Consider the following 27,052-nt stretch of genomic DNA (forward strand, 5'->3'; position numbering starts at 1 on the left):
CCTCCATTTCAAAACAGTTTATTTATTAAGGGGTGTTTTACCTAATATCTTGTATTTAATTTTTTTTATCCATGAATTTTCCATTAATACCATTTCCAATAATTTGGAATACTAAATGTTTTAAGTTGGAATGCCAGTCTCCATTTCTAGAGAGAAGGGTCCTGGTTCAAGTTCATAGCTCAGTATAATGTGCAACGTGCTTCACTGTCAGAATCTGGGTGCTACTAGTCTAACGTGTTGAAGGGACATAATGCAGTCTTCTTGCTGTAGCTAAACTGGGCTGAGTTTGATTGGAGACACGCCTCGGACCCATATATTTAGGAGGAAAGGATGGAAAAGCAGTGATCCAACCTGCTTCTCTTACGTTCTTGTTCTAGAGTTCAGTCCACTATGGATCCATTCTGTACACATGTCTCCTTGGATCAGAACCGATCCGTTAGCAATTATGTTTGTGCTCATATTATAAATCAATAATACAAAACACTTTCTTACCAACAGATATATTCTTCACCGATAGTAACACTAAGGATGCATTCTCATATCACACTAATTCCTAATGTGATTGTGTGTGTATGAACCAGGTTACTGTGGTTCGTTCAACAAAATGTGATTAAAATTTCCTGGCTCATCATGATGTGTGAATCCAGCTAAGGGTCTCTGTAACATCTTATGTTTTTAAAGGCCAGCATGTCTATTATTACACTCCTACATTCTTCTCAGGCACTAAATCCCTAATTTCTACAGAAACGTAGTTCTGAAAAACATGAATAGGTTGCACCGTAAGTATATTTAGCTCATGGCAAAATAAAAGAGTTTTTTTTACATATGAGAAATATATATATATACATGGGTTCAGTTTAAGAAATTAACTATGTGTGAAACTGCATGTGAAACAATAAAAACTGGGGTGCCTGATTGAGGAAGAATGACCTCATCAGAATAAGTTTATTAGACAGATGTTTCAATTTCCTTCTCATCTTTGGACAATAAAGCCATATTTAAGTGAATTACTATGTGTGCAAACAATCCCTTTAAGATTTAATTTTTCTGCCAAGACCCATTTCAATTAGTTGCGACTTATCAAGGGAATGTAATAATAAACTCCTGCATGGGACTCGTGAGAAAGTAATATTCCAAGTCTTTCATGTAGCATATGGCTGCCCCAACCATCTACTCATCACAGTTCCAAGATTTGTAAAGGAGTTCTGACTGAGTCACCAAAACTAAAAATCCATATCTACAACTTAACTGTGCAAGAGGGACAGGAATTGTTATACGTCACAGCACATTTATTGCATTTTTGCTCCAATTATTCAGACAGAACACATGAAACATGCTTAAAGGCATTAAATTCTTGCACCTGCTTTGTCTGTATATCAGTAACTCATCTAAATTAGGTATATACTTGTTTCCTTTATGACATATTGATATGCGGAGTCCTTGGTGCTCTCTGAGCTTGGTTGTTTGCTTCCAGACACTTCATTACCCGACTAGGTAACATCATCAGTGCGAGGGAGTGTGGGGTTTGCTCCCTGTTTATATACAGTAGTTGCCCTGCCAGTGTTGGTGGGTGTGTGGTTTTCTCCTTGGTAGTTCCTTGATTGGGGTATTCTTTTCTGCTTGTTTGTCTGGTGTTAATCCCTGCTTATCTGGGCGTGAGCTGCTGGAGAGGATGTGTTCTGGTCTTTTTGTTTCCTTCTTAGCTTTTTTATTGTCTCTTTTGAATGGTGTGTAAATATGGTTTATCCCTATGTGTCTATTGATGGCTGATTTGTCTGAATGCCGAGCTTCCAGGAATTCTCTTGGCATTTTTGGATTTGGCTTGGTCTAGGATGCTCACAGTTTCCCAGTTGAAACAATGGTTGAGTCTGTCCATGTGTTGTGAGATTAAGGAGTTTTCATCATGTCTTCTGACTGCCAGTCATGGATGCACCCTGCTAGCCTTCTGCCTGTCTGTCTGACACAGTGGCTGTTACAGTCTTTACACTGTATGTTGTAGACGACTCTTGTTTTTTCTTCTTGGGCTGCTGGGTCTTTTGGTTTACTTAAGATGTTTTGAGGGCTTTAGTTGGTTTGTGTGCTACGGTGAAGCCATGTGGTTGTAACAGTCTATTGGTGGTTTCTGAGACGATTTTGATGTATGGTAGTGTTATCCTTTTCATACCTTGTGTTGGTTGTGCTGTAGTGGGTTGAGTGATCAGGCACTTTCTGATAAAGTTGAGTGGGGTGTCCATTTTGTTCGAAGATGTTGTATAGGCGGTCTGTTTCCTTTTTCTGGTGTTCTGGGCTGCTGCAGTGCATTTGTGCTGCTCTGAATAATGTTCTTACAAGGCTCCTCTTGTGGGAGGTTGGGCTGTTACTTTGGTAATGGAGCACTTGGTTAATAGGGGTTGACTTCTGATAGACCTGTGTTTTTGATTTGCCATCATTTCCTCTGCTGATGGGGATATCCAGGAAGGATAGTGTGTTGTTGTTTTCTTCTTCCTTTGTGAATGTTATTCCTTTGAAGATGTTGTTGATTGTTTCATGTGTCTTCTCTGTGTTGTTCCTTTTTTATTACGATGAAGGTGTCGTCTACATACCGGATCTACATACAACTTTTGGTTGTGTGCATGGGAGTGCTATAGTTTCTAGGCGCTGCATTACGGCCTCTGCTATGAGTCCTGAGAGTGGTGATCCCATGCGTGTTCCTCTGATTTGTTAGTATATCTGTCCATCAAACTGAAAGTAGGTAGTGAGGCAGAGGTTGATGAGGTCCATGATTCTGGGTATTTCGATCTTAGTGTATTTGGTTAGGTTGGGTGTGTTATGTAGTACTGCTGCCATGGATTCTTTTGCTAGTTCCAGATTTATGACGCAAAGAGTGCTGTGACATTGAATGAAACCATAATTTCATCTTCTTCTATTTTTAGGCCTTTGATTTTTTGGAGGCTCTGTAGCAGGGAGTTGATAAAATATTCTCTTCCCTCTGTGAGATGTCCAAGCTTTTTTGTAAGTTCTTGTGCTATGTTATATCTTGGGGTCCTTGGTAATGATACAATTGGATGAAGAGGTTTTATGTTATATGTCGGGCTTGCGTATTTTGGGGCATCCATAGAAGCGTGGAGGGATGGGTCCACTGCTTTTCATCCACCATCATTCTTCTTTTGTGATTTGATCTTTCTTAGTTAGGTTGTTGAGGGTTCTCTTGATCAGGTTGACTAGTTTCGGTTTTGGGTTGGTGTTTACTGGGATGTAGGTTTCTTTGTCCTCCAGTAATTCTTTAGCTTTTTGTATAGATTGTGTTCTGACCATGATAACCGTGGTTCGGCCTTTGTCTGCTGGGAGGCGGAGGATGGCTTGAGCCTTCTTTAGGTTTTTGAGGGCTGCTCTGTCCTCTGCTTCGAGGGGGTCCTGATTCTGTGTTCTTCTGGTCTGTGGTATGATGGCCTGCCTTGTCTGCCTTGTCTTTTCTTGTGTCTCTGAGGCAAGTCCTGTGGTTTTAAATGCTGCTTCTAAGGCTGCAAAGAATTCTAACTCATTAGCATCATCTATGTTACAGTTGAGGCCTTTCTGGAGGATCTTGTGTTCTGCGGTGGATAGTGGGTGGCTGGAGATGTTGACTACTGACTTGGGTTCAGGTACCTCTTTGCTTCTGGGATTTAGCTTCAGCAGTTTGGTTTGGAGTTTTGTTTTCTTTTTTCAGCTTGTCTAAGAGATGTAGCCTTGATGGTGGTTGTCATCCTTCTTGTGGTTCAGGGGTTATGGTTTGTTCCAGTTGCTCCTTGAGGTTACCTATGCTGTGCTGGTATGCTGGTATTTGTTTAGTCTGAGGTGAGCATCCATGATCATTAGCCGTATCAATTTTTGGCTGCTTTGTTGAGCTATTTTCCATAAACAGCTGTACAGTTTATGTATATTGATGTATTAAAATGTAGTACATTCTCTTTCATTAGCCCCAAGCGAGAGAGGCAATTGCTTCTGTGCACCAATTTCTCTCCCAAATTTCTGTTGGCTGAAAGGTCTCAAAATCTTTCCTTCAGATCCCCTGAGTTTATAACAGTGTTTCTCAACCTGGTCAACTTTAAGATGTGTGGACTTCAACTCCCAGAATTCCCCAGCCAGCATGGTCTGGCCGGTGGACAACAACAGAGTTGTCTGGAATGACAGACAATATATAAATCCTAAAAAAGTAAGTAAGTAACAGGAGAAACATCTGTTTTTATTACTAGCTTTTCTTCTCCAGAGAGGACTTTGCCAAATCCTCACTTGCTTTTAAATCAAGGCTCTGTATATTTTCCACACTGGAATGTTACCAACATTTTCTTTAAATCCCCAGCTTTCTGAGTAAATTTAATGATTATTATTTACAGGTTTATACATATTCTGGTCATCTTTTATTTGCTATTTTAGGAAGATAGATTTTGTTTATGTATCAGAAAATGTTAATTGCAAAATTATTGTCACTGTTTAATTAGATCTTCTACTTTCAAGACTATTAATAAAATAAATCAACTGCTTAAGTTCATAAGCTTCCTTAGATTAAGTTGCCTTATGAAAAAGAAAGTCAGCCCACTGGGTCATGTAGCTGAGAGCTCCCTATATTAGTCTTCCCAACCTAGTGCCTTCCAGATATGTTGGGTTACAACCCAACTATCATCACTGAAAGCTAGCTAGGAATTCTGGGAATTTAAGTCCAAAACATTTAAAGGATAGTAACTTGAAGAATGTTGAACTATACCAGTTAGAATCAGGTCTTCAAAGCCTCAGTTCAAAGTGTTCTTCCCTCAATAGGCAATTATTAAAGGGTAGAGGTAAGAAATTATTATTGCTTATTAAATTTATAGGCCACCCAACTCTATCATGACTCTGGGCAGGCTACAATATAGGACAGTTTAAAGCAATGCAATATAAAACAACACATAACACAACCTCTAATAGGCCAATCATCCCATAAGGGATCCACCACTCACTCTATCTTAAGGCCTTGGGGAAGAGCCAGGTTTTAAGGGCTTGTTAAATAAAGCCAGGGTGGGGACTGTACAAATTGCAGGGGGGATGTTGTTCTAGGGGGCAGGTGCTATTACAGAGAAGATTTACTTCTTGGGTACCATCAGGCGATAGTGTTTAATTAATGGGACCCAGAGCATGCCAACTCTGCCTGGTCATATGAGATGGGCAGAAACTAAAGAAGACAGACGGTCCCTCAGACAACTAGGCTATGAAGGGCATTATAGGTGATAATCAGCAACTAGAATTGCACCAGAAAGCCTACTGGGAACTAGTGCAGCTTACAAAGCAGAGTTGTTATGTGTGCCTACAGCCATAACTGCCTGTGTCACTGCATTCTGGACCAGCTGCAGCTTCCCTGTCTTCAAGGGCAGCCCTATGCAGAGTGCATTGCAATAGTCCACACACAAGATGACCAAAATGTCAGTGACTGCCCTAAGGGCCTGATCCAGGTATGAGCACAATCAGCCCACTAGAAATTATTTTAGTAATTAAGTCTGTGACCTTCCTGGTCACAGCTGCCACCTGCTCCTTGAGCAAGAGCTGTGAGTTCAAGAAGACACCCCACTCCCACCCCCCACCCCAAACTGTTCGAGAGGGAAGTTCAACCCTGTTCAGGACTAAAGATGCAACATTTTTGATCTGGAGGTCCAAATGCCTACAGCCACTTGATCATGTCAGGGTTGAGCCTGAGCCATTTCCTCCCCATCCATACAACCTGCAGACCCTGGGACAAGATCTTGACAGCAAACTGACTTGGTTAGTTTTAAGGAAGATGCTGTTGCTGCTGCAACCCCCATATTCACTCTGACGTTGGTCTATGTTTCCTTTTTGTTTTTCTCTTCTGAGTAATATTAAAAAAAAAAAAACAGGTGTGCAGACAATGTTAACTATACTAATAAGGTGCATGTCATCTAATGCAGCTCAGCAAGCTCTTAAAATGGATGATAAAATAACTAAACAGGCCTAAAGGAACTAACCAAAGACAAGCAAATACTATGTGGCTCAAACTACAGAGAACCATGGGCTAGTTCTCATATATAGCAGATGAAAAACTTACTATATAAGAAAATAAACCTTACTTATTTAGACATGTTCAGGGCACAGTCCTCCGTTAAGTGGCTTCTACAGATATAGAAATATAGTGTAACTAATAATAATTTATAATGTTTATTAAAAAGACAATTTAAAAACAGTATTAAAAATCCAACAGCAGAAACACCAGCATTACACCAGTAAAATCAGCTAAACTATTCAACATTATTTCAGCCAAAACAATCCCAATATCTCTAATAGGAATGAACTATAACCTACTCAGAAGCCTACACTGATGGGGACATAAGCACTTGTTTTGGGAAAGAGTTTCAAAGTTGGTGATGTGCATATTCAAATAATCTGGTCCTGAATGGCGCTAACTGGAAATGTTGGCTATCAGTGCATCTGGTAGAGTATGTTCTGATCATCTTATCTATACTAACACGATGCTATGTTCAACCAAATATTATTTCTAATGGTAACAACAATATTCTGCACAGCCATATATTAGCTCACATGTTAGGGAGTAGAATGAAGTGATATAGTCCACAGACTGAGTTATTTCTCATCCTTCATTTCGGATAAATAAATCACTTCAACACACCTAAAAAGTAATTTTGTTCATATTTTCACTTACGTAGCTTTTACTCTCTGTTTTCTCTCTTTGAATAATAAGGCTATAATCTGGGCATACTTACTCTTAAGTGAACTCATTAAATTCAACTGAATTTTATTTTTCCTACAGATACAGGGAAAACAACGTATGTGCTGACGTGGCCTTCAGATACTATAGCCTTTTTCCCAATCTTCTCAAGAACCTCTGCTTTAAATGAATCTTCAAACCCTGAAACTTCAAGATTTTACCTTTACTTGTGTCTTCTTCCAAAATTCTATAGATGCTCCAGTCCCTGCATAGCATAATGCAGACTAGACTTCATTTTGAGCAGTCTTGCTTATCATAAGAATGTACCTCTAGCATGCAAACAGCCCAACACTGAACATGCCATTCCAAAGAATGTTTCTCAATAGAGCCACTTCTAGGGTACAAAATAGAGGTCTGCAACTTATTTTCCCCCTCATATTTGAAGAAAACACAATTTGAAACATCGGTATTCCCAAGTTTAGCAATTTACAACAACTAGACTGCAATACAGAGAGTAAATCACTTGCATTCAGCCCATAATTAATAAGATCTCCTTTCCACTTAAGGGCCCAGATTGCTGCGATGTTCAACTGAATTCTTTTCAGCTGTGCCTTTATCTGAAAAGAAATAAGAGCAATCGGCATGCAGAACTGTTTTCATAAATAGTATTTGGTGCTATACAAGCAAGTAACTTTTTGGAAAAAGGATATTTCAGCTAGCACCAACAGTACACTCAAATGCTGCTTATCATGATTTTAAAAATAAATGTAATTTTCTAAAACACCATCTACACATGAAATAAAATATTCTGAAGCTGTACAAAACTGAGCAAACATTTCTATGCTTTGTTAGACTTAAAGTGGACCCACTGAAATCAAAGGGATTTGATTTTTGATTGATTAATTGACTTCAATTGATTTCCTCTAGATACAACTCATAATAAAAATGATTGCCTCTATGAAATATTTAGAAATAGATTTCTTCTTGGCTTCCAAGGGACAAATACAATAAGTTAAGGAACAAAAACACTTCTGGGATGTGGTTAACATTAAAAACCTCTAATTCAATGGAAAGGATCCGCACAAAGCTAAGACTGTGGAGTGTGGCTAATCCTTAGATAGAAAGGAAATGTCAGGACTGGGAGTAAAAGGGGGAAAAATCCAGGAGAAGGCAATGGGGGACCACATAAATACGTGCATGTAGTCACCAGGAAATTAGTTTATCTTGAGGAAAAGTTTGCTTTACATTTTTCCAAGGATTTTTTTTTCTCAATACAATGCATTATTTTATCTACTTTTCCCTAATATATAGATCTTTGTGACCCTTTTACTTAATATTGGATAAGTGTGTCCTGAGTGTGTGTATATATATTTCCTGAGTTGCAAGTCATACTGAAAAGTTGAGAGACAGCAGATCTCACTCTCCAACTATGTGAACTTCTGGTTCACGTACAGATTTAGAGGGTTCCAAAGTATGATAGAAACATTCTTTAAAAATTGGATCAAAGAAATGTCTCCTCCATCCCTATTCTACAGGATGCCTAAAATTAAAACTTGAAATGCTTCAAGTGTATACAATATTTGGATTTCAGACTACAGAAACATTTTGAATTGTTTTAAAGTTTGCTTGGCTTTTTTCTCCAAACCACAATGTCACTTTTATTATTTTAATGCTTCTTTCCTGCCAAGATTACAGAAGCATTTCATCTCTGTTTATAATCCTTCTTAAATTACAAGAACACGGGACCGTCATTTTCACAAATTCCTCCCACATCCACAGCCAATGATTGTCTCACTCTGCTTCAAAAGGTAATTTACACCACATGTAAAAGATGTTATCTGAAATTAGACATCAAAAAGTATTGTTCCTATATGAATTTCTAACACAAGACATATTTTATTTTTCTCATTTTTAACATACTATTTAAACCAGGAGCAAACTTATACTCCAAACTTTCAACAAATTTGCAGGTACATATTTGGTTAATCATAACCATACTTTATAGAGTCATTGCTAGTGGAATAATTTAAATACAGGTCAGAAGTGATTTGTCAATCCATATGTATTCCTACCAGCCATGACAAATCTCCCCTCTTTTAAATCCCAAGCAGCTGATGAAAAGAGTTTTCCCATACAGCTTGGATGTCAGAAATAAAATACTCTTATGGTCACATTTATTGAAAGTGCTTAGAAATAACTTAGCTGTACCTGAAGAACATGAAGAGTTCTTGAAAAGACTTCAGATTTTAACTTGAAAAGGAAAAGAGCACTCACCACACTAACAGAACAGAAATCAAGCACGGCTGAATTTGTTGAATAAATGACTGTGAATAAATAGCTGTGTTGAATTTGTTGAATGAATAGCTATGAAATTCTCAAGACTTATTGATCAGTGATATTTTGTTCTCATCTGACCAAAAGATAATAAATTGGAAGGCGTTTTTTTTCTCTTTCTTGACTGCTCTCCCAATATTTCATCACACATTTATTTATTTATTTTATTCAATTTGTACCCTGCCTGACTCCCAACAATGATGCACGGTTCACAAGAAAACATGAAAACTATAGAATGATAAAAACAATAAAAGAAGAAACACATAAAACAAAGATGGCAAAACTTAACAGCAACAAAACTCACACTCACTTCATGGAAGGGGCTATACCCATCCTTGTCAAAGGCCTGGGTGAAGAGCCAGGTCTCCAGGGCCCTCTGAAATGCCAATAGGGTGGAAACCACCAACATTTCAAGGGGAACCTTATTCCAGAGAAGAGATGCTATGACTGAGAAGGTGCGCTTCTGGGGTCCTAATAAATGACATTGTTTTATTGAAAGAACATGGAGTGTGCTAATCCTGTTGGACTGAACTGGCCGGGCTGATATTATCTGACAATATAACCAACACACAACTCTTCTGTAACTCCATGTCCTTCTGATGCTGTTAGCCATTCTGGCAGGGATATGGGGGTGCTGTATTTTAGAAGACATTGGAATGGGAAAGGCTTTCTACACCTTTCTAAATTGAAAGGTAATTCATTAATACAACCCAAACAAAGAATCATCCGACTGTTTTTTCCCAGCTGTCTTGAAAGACCCAATTTTGCCCATTTCAAATGACAGATATGGTACATACTGTAAATCATTGCAGTCACCATCCATTATAACTAGCGTGCACTCATAACAATATCCGTAGGAGAGCAAGACCACGGTTGACTTGCAAGACTGGTCACCTAAACCCTTTCAAGAGAGGGTGCAATAACAGCCTACATGCTATATGACCTCATGTGCTCACTATCACTACACACAGGGAGTCAAGTCACTTGTGACCTAGGTAGTTGCTACAACCCTCACCTCCAAAAGAACTAAGAGATAAATTATACCATCTGCTTACATATTTTTACATGTGAAGGACCTGGCTTCTCACATTGTTTAACATGTAAGAAAATGTCTAACCCAGTCACAAGCCTCTCAGCAGGGTTAAAACTCTACAATAATCACACTGGGCTGAAAAAATGCTTAAGTTTATTTATAATTTCTCATTTTTATAGTACCTTATAAAGGGGATATTTAATACGAATTTGCTGGTATAATAATTCCAGATTCAGTTCACTGGCAAACAAGGTTTGTTAAAAAAATTCCCTCACTTTTATGCACTCTCCTTTTCTCTTGAGGATTGCAAATTTAATTTAGCCTTACAGTCAGACTATAACTAGCCCTTCCCTCCAGGTCACTTGCATAGATTTAATATTAGCAACTGAACTGAAATACGAGTCTTAAAAATATCCTGCTTAATCCTCTGCTGGATGTCAGGATACTTAACGTGGTAATATGTCTAGTGTCTCTCCCCACTCCACCCGCTTTGCTTACCCGGTCCCTTTTCTTTCCTTTTTTCACTTTCTTCCAGGTTTTCTGGCTTAAATCGACAACACCACTCTTGGGACTGTTCTCCTCTGTCTCTTTTTCTGCCAGTTTACATGAAAGATTTAAGTTTTGATCAACCAGTTGTTTGGTATGTCATATTGCTCTACCATATGCTAACACGTCAGCCAGGAACTGACCCATCTGCAGCATCTATTTAAGTCTCTGACACATTATTCTGTGAAGTTCAGTAGATCACAACATCTTAGTAACACCACAGATACATTTAAGATTCCATCCCTAACTGAATACTTCAGGAGGCAACCAAATCATTTCTACTCCCAGAAAACAGCATGCATTCATCAGCTGCTCTACTTTCTACACTGATTTACTTTCTTCAGTAGCACCTATGATATCATTGGCAAGATCTAAATTCATGCTACAAGCTCTTAGCAGGGATCTCAAGAACTTTCCCAAGCATATCATACAATAAAGAAGTTTGCACTAGGCAACAATGCACATTGAATTTTAACTATGGATGTGATCTACAAATGGAGAATGCTGTGTGCCACACCACATCTGTCCTTTCATCAGCCCAATCTGGGCTCCTTCAGTAAAGCTCAGATTTAACTGGAATTTAGAACTCCTATCAAAGATTGAAAGCTGCCAAGCCTTATGAATATGAAATTTATAGCAAAAAGATGCAGGTCTGTTGTTGGCTTCAGCCATGGTTATGGAACATTTTTCAGGGCATGTAGCTTTCAAATCCAAAGTATGATTTAAGGGTTGCTATGACTCAGCTGTCTGCCTGAGTGCCACTACTATATGAACTGTGTCATATTTCTATCCTAAATACTTTCTTACAGGGAATTTTCCCACTTTGATTAAACACACCATTGCTACATTTTTCTTCTGCTGTGTCCTCATGCTGTCTTTCTTTTGTCTCCAACCCATGAGTGAAACAGGCTTAAGTCACTCCTTAAATGTACAGGTATTAAGGTAATATTTTTCTCCTTAAGCCAATAACACTGAACAACAAATACAATACACGGTATGTAAAGTCTGTTATACTTTCCAGCCCATTGCCCTGGAAAGGAACTCAGGGGAGAGTGGATAGCAGATGGGAGCAGAGCAACATTCTTTGGCTGTTTCAGGCTGATGAGAGCACAGCCCCTCCTCTCTTGTCCCTAGCCAGCCTCACCTATCACCATACCAGTATTTTGTCTCTCTAAGAAGTTGGGCCCAGCAGCACTGCACTGGTCATCTATCAGATTTGCCCAATAACACTGGACTGCTCAGCCAGCAATACTGTAAATGCTTTAATTTTATTGCCCTTTCCACAAGCCTGAAACACAGAAACTGCGGCATGATGGGTCCTGCCCCCGATTCCCTCTCAAACAGAACACAGAGGAATCTGGAAGTTGACATTTTTTTGCCTATCCAAAGGAAGAGAAAGAAATCCTAAATAAGAATACTGTTTGTGACTGAGCTCCCTTCTGACTCAGATCTGGGTTGCTTCGTTTTGTTTAGCTTGGTTTATGACGGAGTGTGGTGTAGAAGGAAGAGCATCGGAAAAAGCCTAGAGATGGGTTGGGTCTTGGTGCCCAACCCATCCTATCCTTGCTGGCACAATGCAACCGGCAGATGATTCTCCCACAAGCTGGCAGCAGGCAAAACTAGAGAAATTGATCCCTTTGCTTATCACATACTCAACAGGCAAAACCAGGACACCTGGCAGTGAGTCAGAACACACACAATGTGGGCAAGATTGGATTCAGTGAGCGGGCCAGCAAATTTCATGCCAGTATTGTTTTCTGCCGACACAAGGATGGATGGCTAACTCTTTAACAAAGCAGTGGGGAAGGGTCCTGAAATTTCAGTTTCAGACTGCGTTACTATAAAATACGATGAATATGAATATTGTAACTGGGATGTGAGCAATGCTAATATTCCAAACTTATGCAGAACAGTTAATGTTTTTATTGGAAATTATTATGATCAGATCATTAATTACCATCTGTGGCTATACTGTTATCCTAAGTCAAATTTTAACTAGAACATATTCTCCTTGTCCAAGTTACAAGTTAAGCATGTTTTCTCTTCTTTTTACAACTTTCAAATATAGGCAATTATTTTAACTTTTTAAACTTACCTACAAGTTCAGGTCAGAGGAAGAAATTATACCCTTCAGTCTGACAAGAGGGTAGATGCATTGAAAGAAATGAAATGTAGAAACTTAGGGTTAGATTTCTTCATTGCCAACAACATTTCTGGAGGATGAGAGGTCAGAGATCCCACTACAGTGATAAATTATTAAAGCTTTATCTCCATGATAATTAATAAATAGCAACTACTCACTTTGCACATATAATATTAACAAAAGAAGCAAACATGAGACTGCACATTAGAAGAAAATGAAAGAAATGCTTATGCTCTTTAGCTCCATTTTTGGGAAGATAATCCCTCTCAGCAAAAGTAAATAAATTATAAAATCAGTGGATTAGAAGGATCATGCTATGCAAGAACTTAAACGTGTTGACCTCTTTTAAAGTTTGATCCATCTTGTGGTTATGGAAGAATTGCAGAATGCCTATTTTACATATATGGCCCAAAGACTTCATGATGAAGATCTCTCAGGGGTAGAATAAACCATGAACTGATGTTTAGAAAGAACTTCCAAACTGGAGGCCTCAAAATGGGTCATCCTTTAGCTCTTAAAATCCTCTAGCCAGCATGACCGAGTAGCCTAAATAATGTGTTTATTAAATCATTAACAATCAAATATTATGTATTCTCCACTATCACACCATTCCCATTGTAATATCTTAGTGGCTAGAATTACTCATCACGTGTGAAAAACAGGCTGAGCAAATGTTTGATGCCCAAATTCTGGTGGGAGAACCGGTCAATCAGCTTAGTTCCCCAGCCAGCATTGCTTCTGGCTCCCAAAACCCACTAGGTTGCCTCTCCAACCAGGTAAAGGGAAGATACAGTTTGTGAAGTATTGCTGAAGACAGTAACATTCCTTGTTTAGTTTATTATTATATATTATTATATTTTAACCTGCCTATCTTGAACGCTAACCTCAGTGACATATTAAAGAGATAATGTTAGAAGGGCCCCTTAGAGCACTGGCTGGGGAATTCTGGGAGTTGAAGTCCACACATCCTAAAGTTGTTGAGGTTGAGAAATACAGCCTTAGAGTACTGAATAATCAAAGAATTACCTTTTCCTGCAAAGAAAACAGCAGATGCTTTATTTGCATGTTGTTCATATTTACTGTTCTGTGATATAGAACAGAATAATCTACTAGTTTTTTTCCTGGTATGGAACATCTGGATTAGATGTGCAGGATACAGTTAACAGTAAAATACTCTGATTATATGTCTCTCCAACCAGCTGTATATATCAAGAAGAGCCCTTCAAATATTATTGTATCTTCTCCTCCCAAGAATAAGTCTAAAATGTATTAAAGAAGGGAATGTTACTCATGCTTGACAAACTTGCTTTTATATTTTCCCACTTTATGGGGCAAATTAATTTCTTTTCAGTTTGTTTTCAATTTTTTTTGCTTTGGGAAAGAAAATTATTTATCATTAATTGTTGATGATGACTTGAAACTGCCACCCAGGATCTTTTGTCCAAGAAGAACAGTATTAAATAATAGCCCATCCATTCTTTAATGGCAAATGAGTGACATGAAGTTGCCGACCGCTCACCCTGTGCAAGGCTCAATGCAACAGGGAATTTCTGTTTGTAAGTAGCAATTGTCACTGCAGAAACAGCAGCAATTCAAAATGCTCTCTTTAACTGGCACTGGATACAACAATTGGAATGTCAGGACAAATCTGACACCTCCAAGTTCCTGCATTCTGGGGAAGGTGGCAAGGTGAGCAGGATATATTTATGTATATTTATTTGTTAGATTTGTATCCCGCCTTCCTTCTAGGAGCGCTCTCTCCTTACTGTCAGCCCCACTAAGTAGACCCAACCAAGAAATCAACTTCACAAGAAGGCTGAAACTACTTTTATTGCAGTTGGCTATAAAAACAGAATCTTGTCATTCTGATTTTGCTGTACCTTTTCTTTCTTCTTATTGTCTAATAAATTAGGGAGGCATCTGTCTGAGCTACTTCCAAACATGATCTGGATGTTCTGGACTCAGAAATGGAGCTTGCATATCTTCATCAAGGTCATATTTCATTTATTTATTCATCTAATTTTTATCCCACCTTTATTATTTTTATAAATAACTCCTAGATAGGGGCCCCCTCCTGCTCACCATCAGTACTCATGACAATACTAATTACTCCTTCCTCCTCCTATTTTCCCCACAACAACAACCCTGTGAGGTGAGTTGGGCTGAGAGAGAGGGACTGGCCCAAGGTCACCCAGCCGCTTTCATGCCTCAGGCGGGACTAGAACTCTCAGTCTCCTGGTTTCTAGCCTGGAGCCTTAACCGCTAGACCAGACTGGCTCTCATATTCCTTACTCTCTACAATTTCTCCACAACAATCACCCTGTAAGGTAGGTTTTGCTGAGAGAGTGTGAACTATTAGGTATGTTTGCCGCCTTGAGTTACTGATAAAAATAATAAAGGCAGGATAGAAAATAAATAAATAAACTTGCCTAGTATCACCAATTACGGCATTGATCTAGGACTGGATCAACCCGAGACCTGAACCTGGGTCTGCCCAGTGTGAGCACAACATCTCAACTACTATAGCACAAAGGCTCTGGCATGTGCCATCATAGTGACCAAACAAGAGGGTTGCAATTTGAAATCTTGTACTCTGAATGTGTGGGTGGGTGTGTATTTTTAAGGGGACAGGGATTCCTTTGTCAGTTTGAAACAGACAAAGGAGACAAGGCATTTGATTATTAACCAATGACAGAGCATGTCTTGAGTCATTTTTGCTTGCTTGTTGGTCAGGAAGAGCATATTCTGACTGCCAATGCTACGTACTGATGGTCCAGCAGTGCCTACCTGTAGCAACTGCTACCATTATTAGTCAGAAGCAGTCATTCAATCCATGTGAAATTTAAAAGATTTGGCTATGGGAAGACTGGATATCTGGAGCTGCCGTAACTCAAAACATCTGCATTTGACATAAGAATGCTCTGTATCTAAAAGGTAAAGGTTTCCCTTGACGTAAAGTCCAGTCGAATCCGACTCTAGGGGGCGGTGCTCATCTCCGTTTCTAAGCCTTGGAGCTGGCGTTGTCATAGACACTTCCGGGTCATGTGGCCAGCATGACGACTCGGAACGCCGTTACCTTCCCGCCGAAGTGGTACCTATTGATCTACTCACATTTGCATGTTTTCGAACTGCTAGGTGAGCAGGAGCTGGGATTAACAACAGGAGCTCACCCCGCCGCGCGGTTTTGAACCGCCGACCTTCCGATTGACAGCTCAGCGGTTTAACCCGCAGCGCCACCGCGTCCCTATGCTCTGTATCTAGGAAACTCCAAATAAATATTTGGCTACAAAGCCCAATTTCACCAGCCAGTATGGTGTGTTGTTTGGGGATGACGGGAGCTTTACTTCAACAAACATGAAAGGTACTATGTTAGGGAAGGCTGACCTAGGAAGTTAATGGTATACAGATTATAGGAAGCTGTCTTAACTTTCTCCACTTAGATATACGGCACTGACAACACATACTGCTGTTTTTGCTTTTAAGAATGTCTGGGCTCAAGATAAAAACTTCTTCCACAAGAACCTTTGTATACTTTCTGATCTTGAAAGCACTTTGATTTAGGATCCATCAGGGCTTCCTTAAAAGAAGCTCTTTCCGCTGAGAAATTTTGTTCTGTTTTCCTTCTTCTGATACTATTTTCCTTCACAAGCTTTTAAACTCTGACTGTCTTTGCTTCTGGTTGAGCTTAATGTCTTAGTTCATCAACTGATGCTTTATACATTACTTACATGTTTTTCACGTTGCAACTGTTGGCTGCTAACGAGCCTTTTTTTTTGCTCGTTTCAAGGGAAGGATATAATTATTTAAATAAAATAAATCATGGTGGAAGCTGTACTATAGCTTTTAAAACAAGACCAAAAAGGGCTATATTAAGATGTTAGCAGCAAGGGAAATATTAGGGGAGCTGTACCACAAGAGGGGTATATTCAGAAAGTTTCTATAAAAGTTCATTAGTATAATGTGCTGCCAGTTGAAACAGAAGGGCACTCCTGGATAAAGAAGAGATGAAAAAACGTAGCTATAATTAGTTTACAATCAAGAGGTTATTTTCAAGTAAAATCTAGATGTCCTTTGCCTCTTGTATGGATAGCAGCATGGAAGCCACTTGGGGCAATGGCTATGTATGATTAGCCACAGCATGACCAAGGCTACCTGGAGAGGATGGAGGAGGCCAGTCTTGTGGGGAAAAGCCAAACAATTAACCTTGTTGGTTGTATGGCCCTATAACATCAATTTACACTGCACCAAAGTGGTTCTCACTTTGCATGCATGCAGAAGACAATCAACTGCTGGAGTGTCAAGGAGCCTCCCCTGTACAGAAGGGTCCATCTTCACATACAATCCTGCAAAGTGAACAAAGTAGTGTGGGTGAGTTTGATGGGAGAAAACAAGTTTATGGTGAAGAATGAGAATACAGAAGTGCCTCAATGTTCTCATCTTCAAAATATTGGTTTCTATCTAGGAATTCTGTTTTTTAGTTTATCACCTTGATTATTTTTCAGCTTGTTTTATAAAGATCTTATTTCATTTCCCACTTAGCTAATAGGTTTGCAGATTATACTAATATAATTAGTGTGCTAAACGTCTGAATTGTTCCACATCTCTACAGTAGATCTGTAACACAGAGCAGGATTTTTTTTTTATTATCATAGTATAGTGATATAAGCAGAGGGAGGCAGATATGCCATAATAGCCTGTCTAAGGGATCTAGTGTGTTGGTATTTGAGTAAAATTTGAACTTAGGGCATCTTGGAGCACAGTTCACATTTAGTCACTACATTAAGTAAATTAGCATATCATGCAGTGTTTACATGAATATACACTAACACTGCCAGTCTTGTACTAAGAGGTAAACAACCCAGTTATAAAACAGGCCAGAATATTAAAGGCTATATTCCATATTAAATGCTGTTTTTGTTCTTTGTTTTTTTAACTTTATTCATTTCCTTTCCCAGAAATGCCAAATGAGGGAGAATAGTGGCTAATGTCACACATTGCTCTAAACTATTTAATTTGGGCTTAGCATGTACATATCTACTATGGTCTGTGAATTGTGATTTTGAACTTAATATGTTATGTAAACTAGCCAATTATTCAGTAATTCATTATTCAGAAGCTATGACTCAGCAAACCCAGTCAACTGTGGTTCATTGACCAAACCGTGGTTAAACACAGTATGATTTAGCATACTGTGCTAAACCAGACTATGTCAATTCAGAAATCACAAAACAAAGGGGTTCAGCATAATGTAATTTAAATTTAATGAGAAGAAAAATTGGAAAAAAATGCACTGGTAACAGTTACAAAGGAAATATTTCTTGTTCAGCCTATAGAGCTTTCAATGAAGGCCATGTAAATCTTCCATTATTCATCCCCCTCCCATGCTATGTTTATTCTGGTGTATCTGATTGGTATTTAAAGGCCAACACATTTACAATTAATTGTCACACACTTCACACAAAAAAGGCATTGAAGAAAACATTCCATCCATAACAAAATTAATTTACCCAATAAGCAAAGAAGAAGAAAACAGATTCAGAATGTTTCAAATGACTGACATGCACAGGCTCCAGAGTGGGGGAAAGTCTTCATTCACATAACAACCTGACAAAGCTCAAACATTCTCAAACAACTGGCTTTGAACACTTTCACTATCAAACATTTCAAGAAAAAAGAGATTACTTACTTCAAAATGCTTGTTGGTCTTGTTTTTTTAACCCTAGCTTATTTCTTTTAATTACAGAAAAAAAATAAAGAAAATGCTTTCACAAAAGGAAAAAAACCCCCAGTATTCTAAAACTTTTAAATCCAGCGGACTAAATTAGACTTCAGAAGAGGCTCCATGCTTCAACAGAAAATATTTAGGTCTAAGTAACACATCACACAAGTAACTAGCATATAGGCTTTGGAAGTACGTCTGTGACTGGTCAAGATGGTTCAGTGCCAGATGAATTTAGAAAGGTGCTTTCCAATAGTGTGTGCACACCAATGTGCAAAAGTTATATTCCAAGGACTGAAAGACTGGACAAAACATTATTGGCAAAAACCTTCCTTTAAATGTTCTCCAGCATCTGAAACCCTCAATAGAACAATTTTCTGGTTTAGCATTTCCATCCATCATCGGAATTCCTTCACAGACAACTATAGGCTCCCAAACCTTAGAAGACCAAGCCAAATGCAGGGTGCTAGCTTCACACAGGACCAACCTTTTATGGGCTGAACAGTGGAGCTTTGATACCAGCTAATCTACCATAAATAGCTCTTGAAATGCAGAAGGATCAGGTCAGCTGTTATAACAGCCCTAGACTGCAGCAAGTTCAAATCTTATTCCTCTGTCAAAATTTCCAATCCCAGTCTTTATTTCAAATTTGTGCATTTCCACACTCCAAATAAAAAGTGAGGTGGGAGGGGGAAAATATCCTAAAAGGCAAAAATGGGGGAGAAAAAAAATCAGTTGCACGGAAGAGATTAATGGAAAGAGGAAAACACTTCTTGGAAAGAAAAAGATGTGTTAACTGATCCGCATCACTTTGGTAAACAGTTTAATACTGTTGGAGCAGAGTGATGTCTGTTAAGGCATTCCTTCGCAAGATTAACAGAACATGGCTAACCATTTTCCCTTATTCTAGAATGCAGGGCCAAAAGTTTTTCTGTGTTGCAGAGAGTACCCCACAGTTGCAGAAGCAGCCTAGACATTAAAATCACTATCAGTGAGGGGGAAAAAAATAACCACAGAGTAGAATAGGAAAGAAAACTCCTTTCATTAACCCAGAGATACCCAGGCAAAACTAAAATCCAACAGATCCCCACAGAGACCTTTCATCCCCTGCAGTAAATAGTTTAAGGGATGCTCAGCTTTCAACAAACGTATAGCAATTCTTATTCTACCAGATAAATTGGCTCTAGGCAGGGAAAATATTTATTCAAACTTCACAGAAATAGTAAGAATCATGCCAGTACTGTTTTCTTGTTTTTGTTAATACAATCTGTAGAGGTAGTGATAGTTCAGCATAAGATGGAGCCAGATTACCAGCAATTAATAGCTTCTTGGGAAGAATATTAGGAATTACAGCTTCATTCTCTGTTATTACTATTACTATTAATAACTTTGCCATTTGTTCAGGAACTCACAATAGTTTATATAACACCACCTCCTCCCATTATTCCCCACAACAACCTTGTCAGGTAGGATGGGCCGGGAGTGACCAGCCCAGACTGAACTTCCATGGCTGAGGGTGGACTAGGACCCAGGTCTCCCCAGTGCCAGTCTAACACCTTGACCATTACACCCTACTGGCCTTTGAGGAGGCTACTGAAAATCCTGCCTATTCCCCTTTCTGACTACATCTTCCAGGTTCCTTGAGGACAGTGAAACAACCTTAAACTTATTAACAGGACAATCTTAAATACGTTACCTAAAACTAAGTCCCACAGAGCTCAGTGAGAGTTACTTCCAAGCAGCTGTGCTTAGCATTGCAACCTTACCCACAATTAACCTACTGAACCTCATGGACAAGTGAGTAAATCTGCATACACCAGTGCTAGAAGTATAATCATGTATGCCCCAAATTTAAGCAGAGCAAAACAAAACATGTACCAAGTAGTTTAATTAGGTCTAAGTGCCACCTTCAGAACAGTCCCTACCAAAGCAAGCACAAAACTATGCCTTTGTTCACAGCCATGCAGCAAACGTGAATTCTTTGTGACCATTTGACCAGAACAACATTTACTGATAATACACCCTTTGCATAGTTTTGGAGAAGTCATTTGAAATGTTTCTGCCAACCCAAGTGGCTGTTACAACTGTCCCCTCCCTTTGTTTAAAAAAAAAAGTACAGTGTGTGTGTGTACACACACACATACACACATTCTGTACTATCTCTCTCTCTCTCTCTCTCTCTCTCTCTCTCTCTCTCGTATGGCTGCAAACAACTATACACACACACACATACATACACACATAGACATACACATACACATACACACAAACACATAAACTATATCATGGGGCTTGCAAGACCCACCAGTCTTCACAGCATGCTATTAAACTTCCCTTGTGCCACACACCACTTCTTTGGAACTTCTCAATGCTCAGCGCAGATGACTCCCCATGAAATCAATCAGTGCCACAGCTGGATCTGAGAGATTGCTCCTTCCTGTGTGCCAACACCTCCCATGCCTATCTCACCTCCGGCTTCAGGCAGCATTAAAAAGGGCAGGTCGCAGGGATCAAGGATCCTACTGAGCTCACATGACACACTCCGCAGAAACTCTTTAAGCCAAGCACAAACTAATTGGGGAACCCGTAAGTAGACACTGTCTTCCTTTAGAGAGGAACTGAAACGAGCACATTTGCTTGTTTTCCCCATCCAGTAAAATCTTACCCGTTTCCATTGTTAGGATCATAATTCCACTTCTCTCTCTCTCCCTCTCCCTCTCTCCCTCTCACTTGCAGGGTCAGGCCTTACTTATCCAGGGCATGTGACGATTCAGAGACACAGCTTGGCTTTGTTTGAGCTTATATCTTCTGCCTCACCCTCCCCTCCTCCCTTTGGTCTGCGGAGGGTGGAGGAGAGAATGAGGAAAACATTGCCTGTACCCTCTCGGCCAGGCCATCTCGATTGGCTCATTCACAAACAATTCTACTAAGCGCATTCAAGTTTCCCTGAGAGCTTGAAATGATCCAGAGAGGCATTTTTGGCCTGCCCCGTTTGCAACTCGCAACAGAGGAAGTCAGAGCACATAGCCAACAATTGTCTTGAAAGCAGCTTCTTTCCAGTGGGGCCGAGCACTGCCTAAACGCAAAGCCTTGCGCTTCCCCACCACCACCTAGATCAAGGCAATAAATACAGGCACTCAAGAGCTACAGATGAACCATTCAGAGGGATGCTGTCATCTCTCCTTTCAGCAGAGGGTTTAATATTGTAACTTGCGCAAGAAGCTTTAAAACAGTACCCAAGGGCATCACAGCATCTAATTTGAGATTGGACTTAGGCCCAGAACCAGATTTCCATGTCAGGACTCAGCTTTGGAACACAAGCTATAATCAAAGTTTCCTCAAGCATGTCTGGCAGAGTAGGAAGATTTTGCTGCAATTACTTTATCTGTTTAGAGAGGCTGTGATGACGCAAAAAGGGTGTGGTTGACGTGATGTTCCATCTTTCTGGGTTTGGAGAAGAGATGGGGGTTATTTTGCTGGCTCGTTTGCTTTTACTATGTAAGAAACTCGGCAGGCTGCATCCCCTGGCTGACCTTGGAAACGCTAAGCTGAATCAGACTTGGTTGGTATTTGGAGAGGAGACCACTGGGAAACAGAAAAGCCGTAGACTAGAGTGGGAAGACAAAAAAAACCAGAAAACAATTGCCAACCTCTTCTCCATTGTTGCCAAGAATACATGGACCAGCTGACTTATTATTTTTATTTTTTAAGATAAGCTTAACGTTAGACTCTTGTTACATGTTCCGCATTTCCTAGCTCAAAATGGTAAGAAGCCATGCCACTCATTTTCAGCAGTTGTTCCACAGAAATTTGGGGGAGGGGGAAGTCAGGAAAGGGGGTCCGAGGGCAATGAACAAAAACTGGGTGAGGGTCCTGCAAAGCATTCTGGCTAGCATCAGGCTAGGACTAAACATGAGTTCCCCATCCCTGTTCAGATCTGAAATGTATGAATAACCTTAGGCCACTCATTTCCCCTCCTCTCACATGAAGTCTGGAATACTTCACATAATTGTTGTAGGGAGAAAGTTGGGGTGGAAAGGATAGGATGAAAGTTAAGGGAAAGGGGTCAAGTAAAAGGAAAAGCACGAGCAATGCCTTTCTCTGGGGAAAAAAAAATCAGTGTTTGTAACTTAAGTAAGGCATTGACAACTGCTACAGCAATATTTCTCAAACTTGGCAGCTTTAAGATGTGTGACAGACTGGAAGCCATACTTCAAAAAGAAGTAGGTGGTACCACAGCAAAAGTTCAAATGGATTGAACTTTGTTCATCTTTGCATTTAGATAAAATACTATCATTCTCCTGCCATCGTTTCAGCTTCTACTACATTAAAAATTACAATTGGCAACACCTTTCAGAAGTCCCCAAGGACTACAGCATCTCTGCCTTGGATGCCAACCACAAGATTTCTGCAGTGGGGTTACTTGTGAGTCTGAGCCACCGCCCTGCTCCTTTGGTCTTACAGGGTTCTGGAGATGATCCCTTTGGGAAAAACATGTTGGTTCTCATCCACCAAGCAAGGTTACCCACACACATTTTTAGGATACTCAAAGAGCCTCACATACAGTTGTGTGAAACAGTAACTGTCTTACTGAAACCTCAGACATTTAGTTTGATTTGCTCTTTGTTCTTGAAGTGTGTTGTATCACCATGCCTAAATTGAAAGAGCTCTCTGAAGCCTTCAGAAAGAAGATAATAGATGCCTATGAGTCTGGGAAGGAATTTAAAACTATTGTCCAAACCACTGGACATCAATCATTCCACTGCTGGGAAAATAATCTACAAATGGAGAAGATTTCAAGCAACTGTGAACTTGCCCAGGCCAGGCACCCCAGCAAGTTCAGCCCAAAAGCAGAATGCAAGATGCTGAATGATGTCTCTAAAAACCCCAGAATTTTATCACATGACCTACAGGTAGCTCTCGCCACTACTGATGTCAAAGTGCATGAGTCTACCATTAGAAATTATAAAAAAGTTGCACAAATTAGATCTACATGGAGGTCTCCCAGGGGAAACATTTGCTGTCCAGAAAGAACATCAGGCCAAGGCTATAGTTTGCTCATGAACACCTAGGCAAAGATGGAGTTATTTCACCACAGTACCAGGAGATATGTTTGGCAAAAACCAAAGACAACATTTCACCAGAAGAACCTGATACCAATTGTAAAGCATGGTGGTGGTGGAAATGTTTTGGGGTTGTTTTGCTGCATCAGGGCCTTGGCAGCTCACCGTTATAGCATTCACTAGGAATTCTTCATTGTACCAGAGGGTGCTTGAGGATAATGTGAGACTATCTGTCAGAAGACCGAAACTCAACCAAAAGTGGTCCTTGCAACATGACAATGACCCTAAACATTCCAGGAAATCCACCAAGGAATGGCTGAAGAAAAAGAAATGGAAGGTTCTGAGATGGCTAAGTCAAAGCCTGGATCTAAATCCCATTGAGATGCTCTGGGGTGATTTGACACTGGCTATCCATGCAAGAAACCCCTGAAACATTGCACAGCTGAAAAAATTCTGCATGGAGGAGTGGGAAAAAATTCCTCCCAGTCGAGGTCACAGACTGGTAGAAACTTATAAGAAATGCCTACTGGAGATTGTTTCTGCAAAAAGAGGGAATACCAGGTATTAAAGCCAAGGGTGTAAAGCCAAGAAGGAAATGGCAAATTTGTTGATTTTTTTGTTGAATAAATGATTGCAAAGTCAATTTTTTGTTTGTTTGTTCAATTACATCACCTTTACCTTTATATACTGTTTGAATGAAGATAAAACATTGATATGTCCACATATGTTTAAAAAGAAAAAAACTTCACATGGGGTGTACCTACTTTTTCACATGACTATATATAGGTTGAGTAATTGTTTGCAACTCCATACATGAAGCCAGTATTATTCTCTCTACATCACAGGGGAGATTTAAGACTCCTTACTAACCACCACAGCAGAATTTTTGGCAGAACTGAAAGTTCAAATGGGACCTTTCCAAATCACTGCCTTTTAACTACTACCTGATATCAGCTCTCTAGCAGCCAAATTTTTTAACATTACGTAGATAGTTACATTTCGGGTTACTCACACCTGAAGAAACGTTATCAAAACAGCCAATTTTCATACATTCCCCATCTATAACCATCCCTAATAGCTTGCCCTTAAAAGGAAACATATAATGGCTAAAACCACTCCACAGCCAATTCAGAAGGCAGGAATGAGTATCTCAGTATTGTGTTTTGCACAGGAAGCTTCCAGCTGTACACTTACAATCTTGGTTGGTAATGTAGGTAACAGTGTGCTACAATTCTCCACTTGTAATAAATTAAAAAGATTGGTGGGGCTGGTGGCTGTACATATGTAGCTCAGAAAAGCTAATCAAGTGCATCTCATTAACTCAAAAAGTCATCAGTTCATGCCTATTTTTGGAAACACCACCAACAGGAAACAAAATGCTGCTTTTCTTTATCTATCCTGGGAACATGAGCAACCACGCCATCATTCATTTCTAAATAGAATGGTCGAAGATGAGTTGCTACTTCACACTTTTGCAGCAAAGAATTGCATCCAGACCCACATCTAGGCCAGCAACTGGAAGTCACAGAACAACTACTTTCTTTTGTCATTGCCACGAAGGTGTTTTTCTCCTCAGTTCTTCATAAAGTAATGACCATTTCCAGATAAATCATTAGTGCAGGACTGTATGTGTGAGGTGCTACAATTGTTACGTTGCAGTTGTGGTTCTTGCATTCTCAGATCTAGTCTTGGAATTGCTTCTCCCTAACAGACTGAGGGGAGCTCAGCTCACATACTCAGTTGCTGAGACCATATTTATTTATTATTACATTTACACCCCTCTTTTATTTGTACAACTTAAGGCAGTGTCCCTAATGCTCCTTCCTCTTATTTTCTCAACAACAATCCTGTGAGGAGGGTTGAGTAAGAGAGAGTGACTAACCCAAAGTCACCCAGCCAGCTTTCATACCTAAGAGAAGACTCACTGTCTCCTAGTTTCTAGTCCAGTACCTTAACCCTTACCCCCAAACTAGCTCTCATGCACTCTATAAGCAAATGTAAAACCCAAACAAAGATGCTCAGCAAATATTTATAATATATTAGCGATTTTCCACTCACACCTGCATAAATTCACATGCTCATGTATGAATATACAATCAGATGCCAGAACAGAGCAACTTATTAGAGAAGAGGCAGGCATGCAGAAGATCTGAGGTTGTTTTTAAAAATGCAGATGGGGGATTTAGATTTTATAACCGGATTATGCAATGAATCATGTGGGGTTTTTTTTTCTTTATTAACTAGGGAAACATCACTGTAAGTCATGTCTTATGCATAACAATAACAAGAGAAAGCCTCAGAAAATAATAGCCATTTAATTTTTTGTTATATCCCGATACCTTCCAATACTTTCTGCTATCAATATTATGAATAGAAGCAATAACAGCAATAATATTAACTGTCATAATGAAGAGAATTATTAGTTTGCAAGAAGTGACATCTTTTTTTTCCAGGTATGCAACTGGACTATGGAAGATAGCTTTGGCATGCAAGCATCCAGCACTGGGCCTTCTTATGTTGATTACTCTTCCACCAGTGTTTCTCAGTCTTGGCAGCTTGAAGGTGTTCCCCATGCTGGCTGGGGAATTCTGGGAGTTGAAATCCACACATCTTTAAGCTGCCAAGGTTGAGAAACCAGTGTTTCTCAACACTGCTCTTCCACTAATTTTAAGTTTCTCCAAGTTTTCCATTCTCTTCCTACTTTGGATTTTTTGTCTGTATGAATTTTACCATTTTATCTGTGTTTACTGAATGCGATCTGAAAAAGTTTGGGAGCAATCTGTATAACAAAATATGAGCAAACTGAGCATCAGCAAATCCATGATATCATCCTGTGACACTGTAAGTATTACTGTATGTATCTACTCTAACTTTACAGAAAATATGTGGGAAATACTGCAGTTGCTCCTCATGGTAAAATATGAGTGCTATACAGATAAAGGAAAATGGAAGGGTGCCCTATTTTATGTCCCAGACTCTGTGTCTGAAAGCCAGAATTCATTCTTTAGTAGCTAATCTACGCCATGGGATGTAGTCCCTCTTTTGGGGGGAGATGGGTGGTGGCAAAATTTGATAAATAAAATAAATAAATAAAACTCTGTGTAGTACTTGCCACATGACTAGATTCATTGGTGAATCATCACTGATGATTTCACTGATTAGCAGTGAAAATGTCCAGTGTCCTGAGAAGGGAGTAGGGTGAAGCCTTGCATTATGCTACCAACCCTCCATGGTCAATAGATGGTCATAGTTATCACATGACCTATAGGCCAATTTTTACATCTGTCTGTTGGGTTAAAGAACTGAAGTAATAATGCAATGAAGCTTCCTTGTTATTCAGAGAAATAAAAGTTATGGACAAAAGTGTTACATTTAACATTTGGGGGCTGTTGCTTCTGAAAGACACATTTGTAAGCAGCTCACCTTAACAGTTGTTCCTGATTTCACAGGAGACAGCTGACAACACTGACTCTCAGGAGAAATTTTCAGTCTGAAGCCACTTTTCCCTAGAGGAAATAAAAAGCAGGTGCATCATTAAATGGACCAT

The 27,052-nt window shown here is 39.5% G+C and overlaps 1 protein-coding gene across 8 annotated transcripts in view; it reads right to left on the reverse strand.

The window, feature by feature from the left end:
• Positions 1-21,203, reverse strand: part of SVIL (supervillin) — a 100,636-nt gene extending 79,433 nt beyond the window's left edge. For 5 of the 8 annotated variants that reach the window (XM_063303471.1, XM_063303470.1, XM_063303469.1 and 2 more), the window contains exon 1: positions 21,108-21,202. In XM_063303471.1, the coding sequence (XP_063159541.1) occupies positions 21,108-21,129 (22 nt within the window). In that variant the 5' untranslated portion in view covers positions 21,130-21,202. Of the gene's footprint in view, positions 1-21,107 lie in introns of all 8 variants that reach the window. The other 3 variants (XM_063303466.1, XM_063303465.1, XM_063303464.1) reach the window with 1 other exon arrangement.
• Positions 21,204-27,052: the final 5,849 nt, after the last annotated feature.

Source organism: Candoia aspera, chromosome 4, assembly GCF_035149785.1.
Source record: "Candoia aspera isolate rCanAsp1 chromosome 4, rCanAsp1.hap2, whole genome shotgun sequence".
Taxonomy (NCBI): Eukaryota; Metazoa; Chordata; class Lepidosauria; order Squamata; family Boidae; genus Candoia; species Candoia aspera.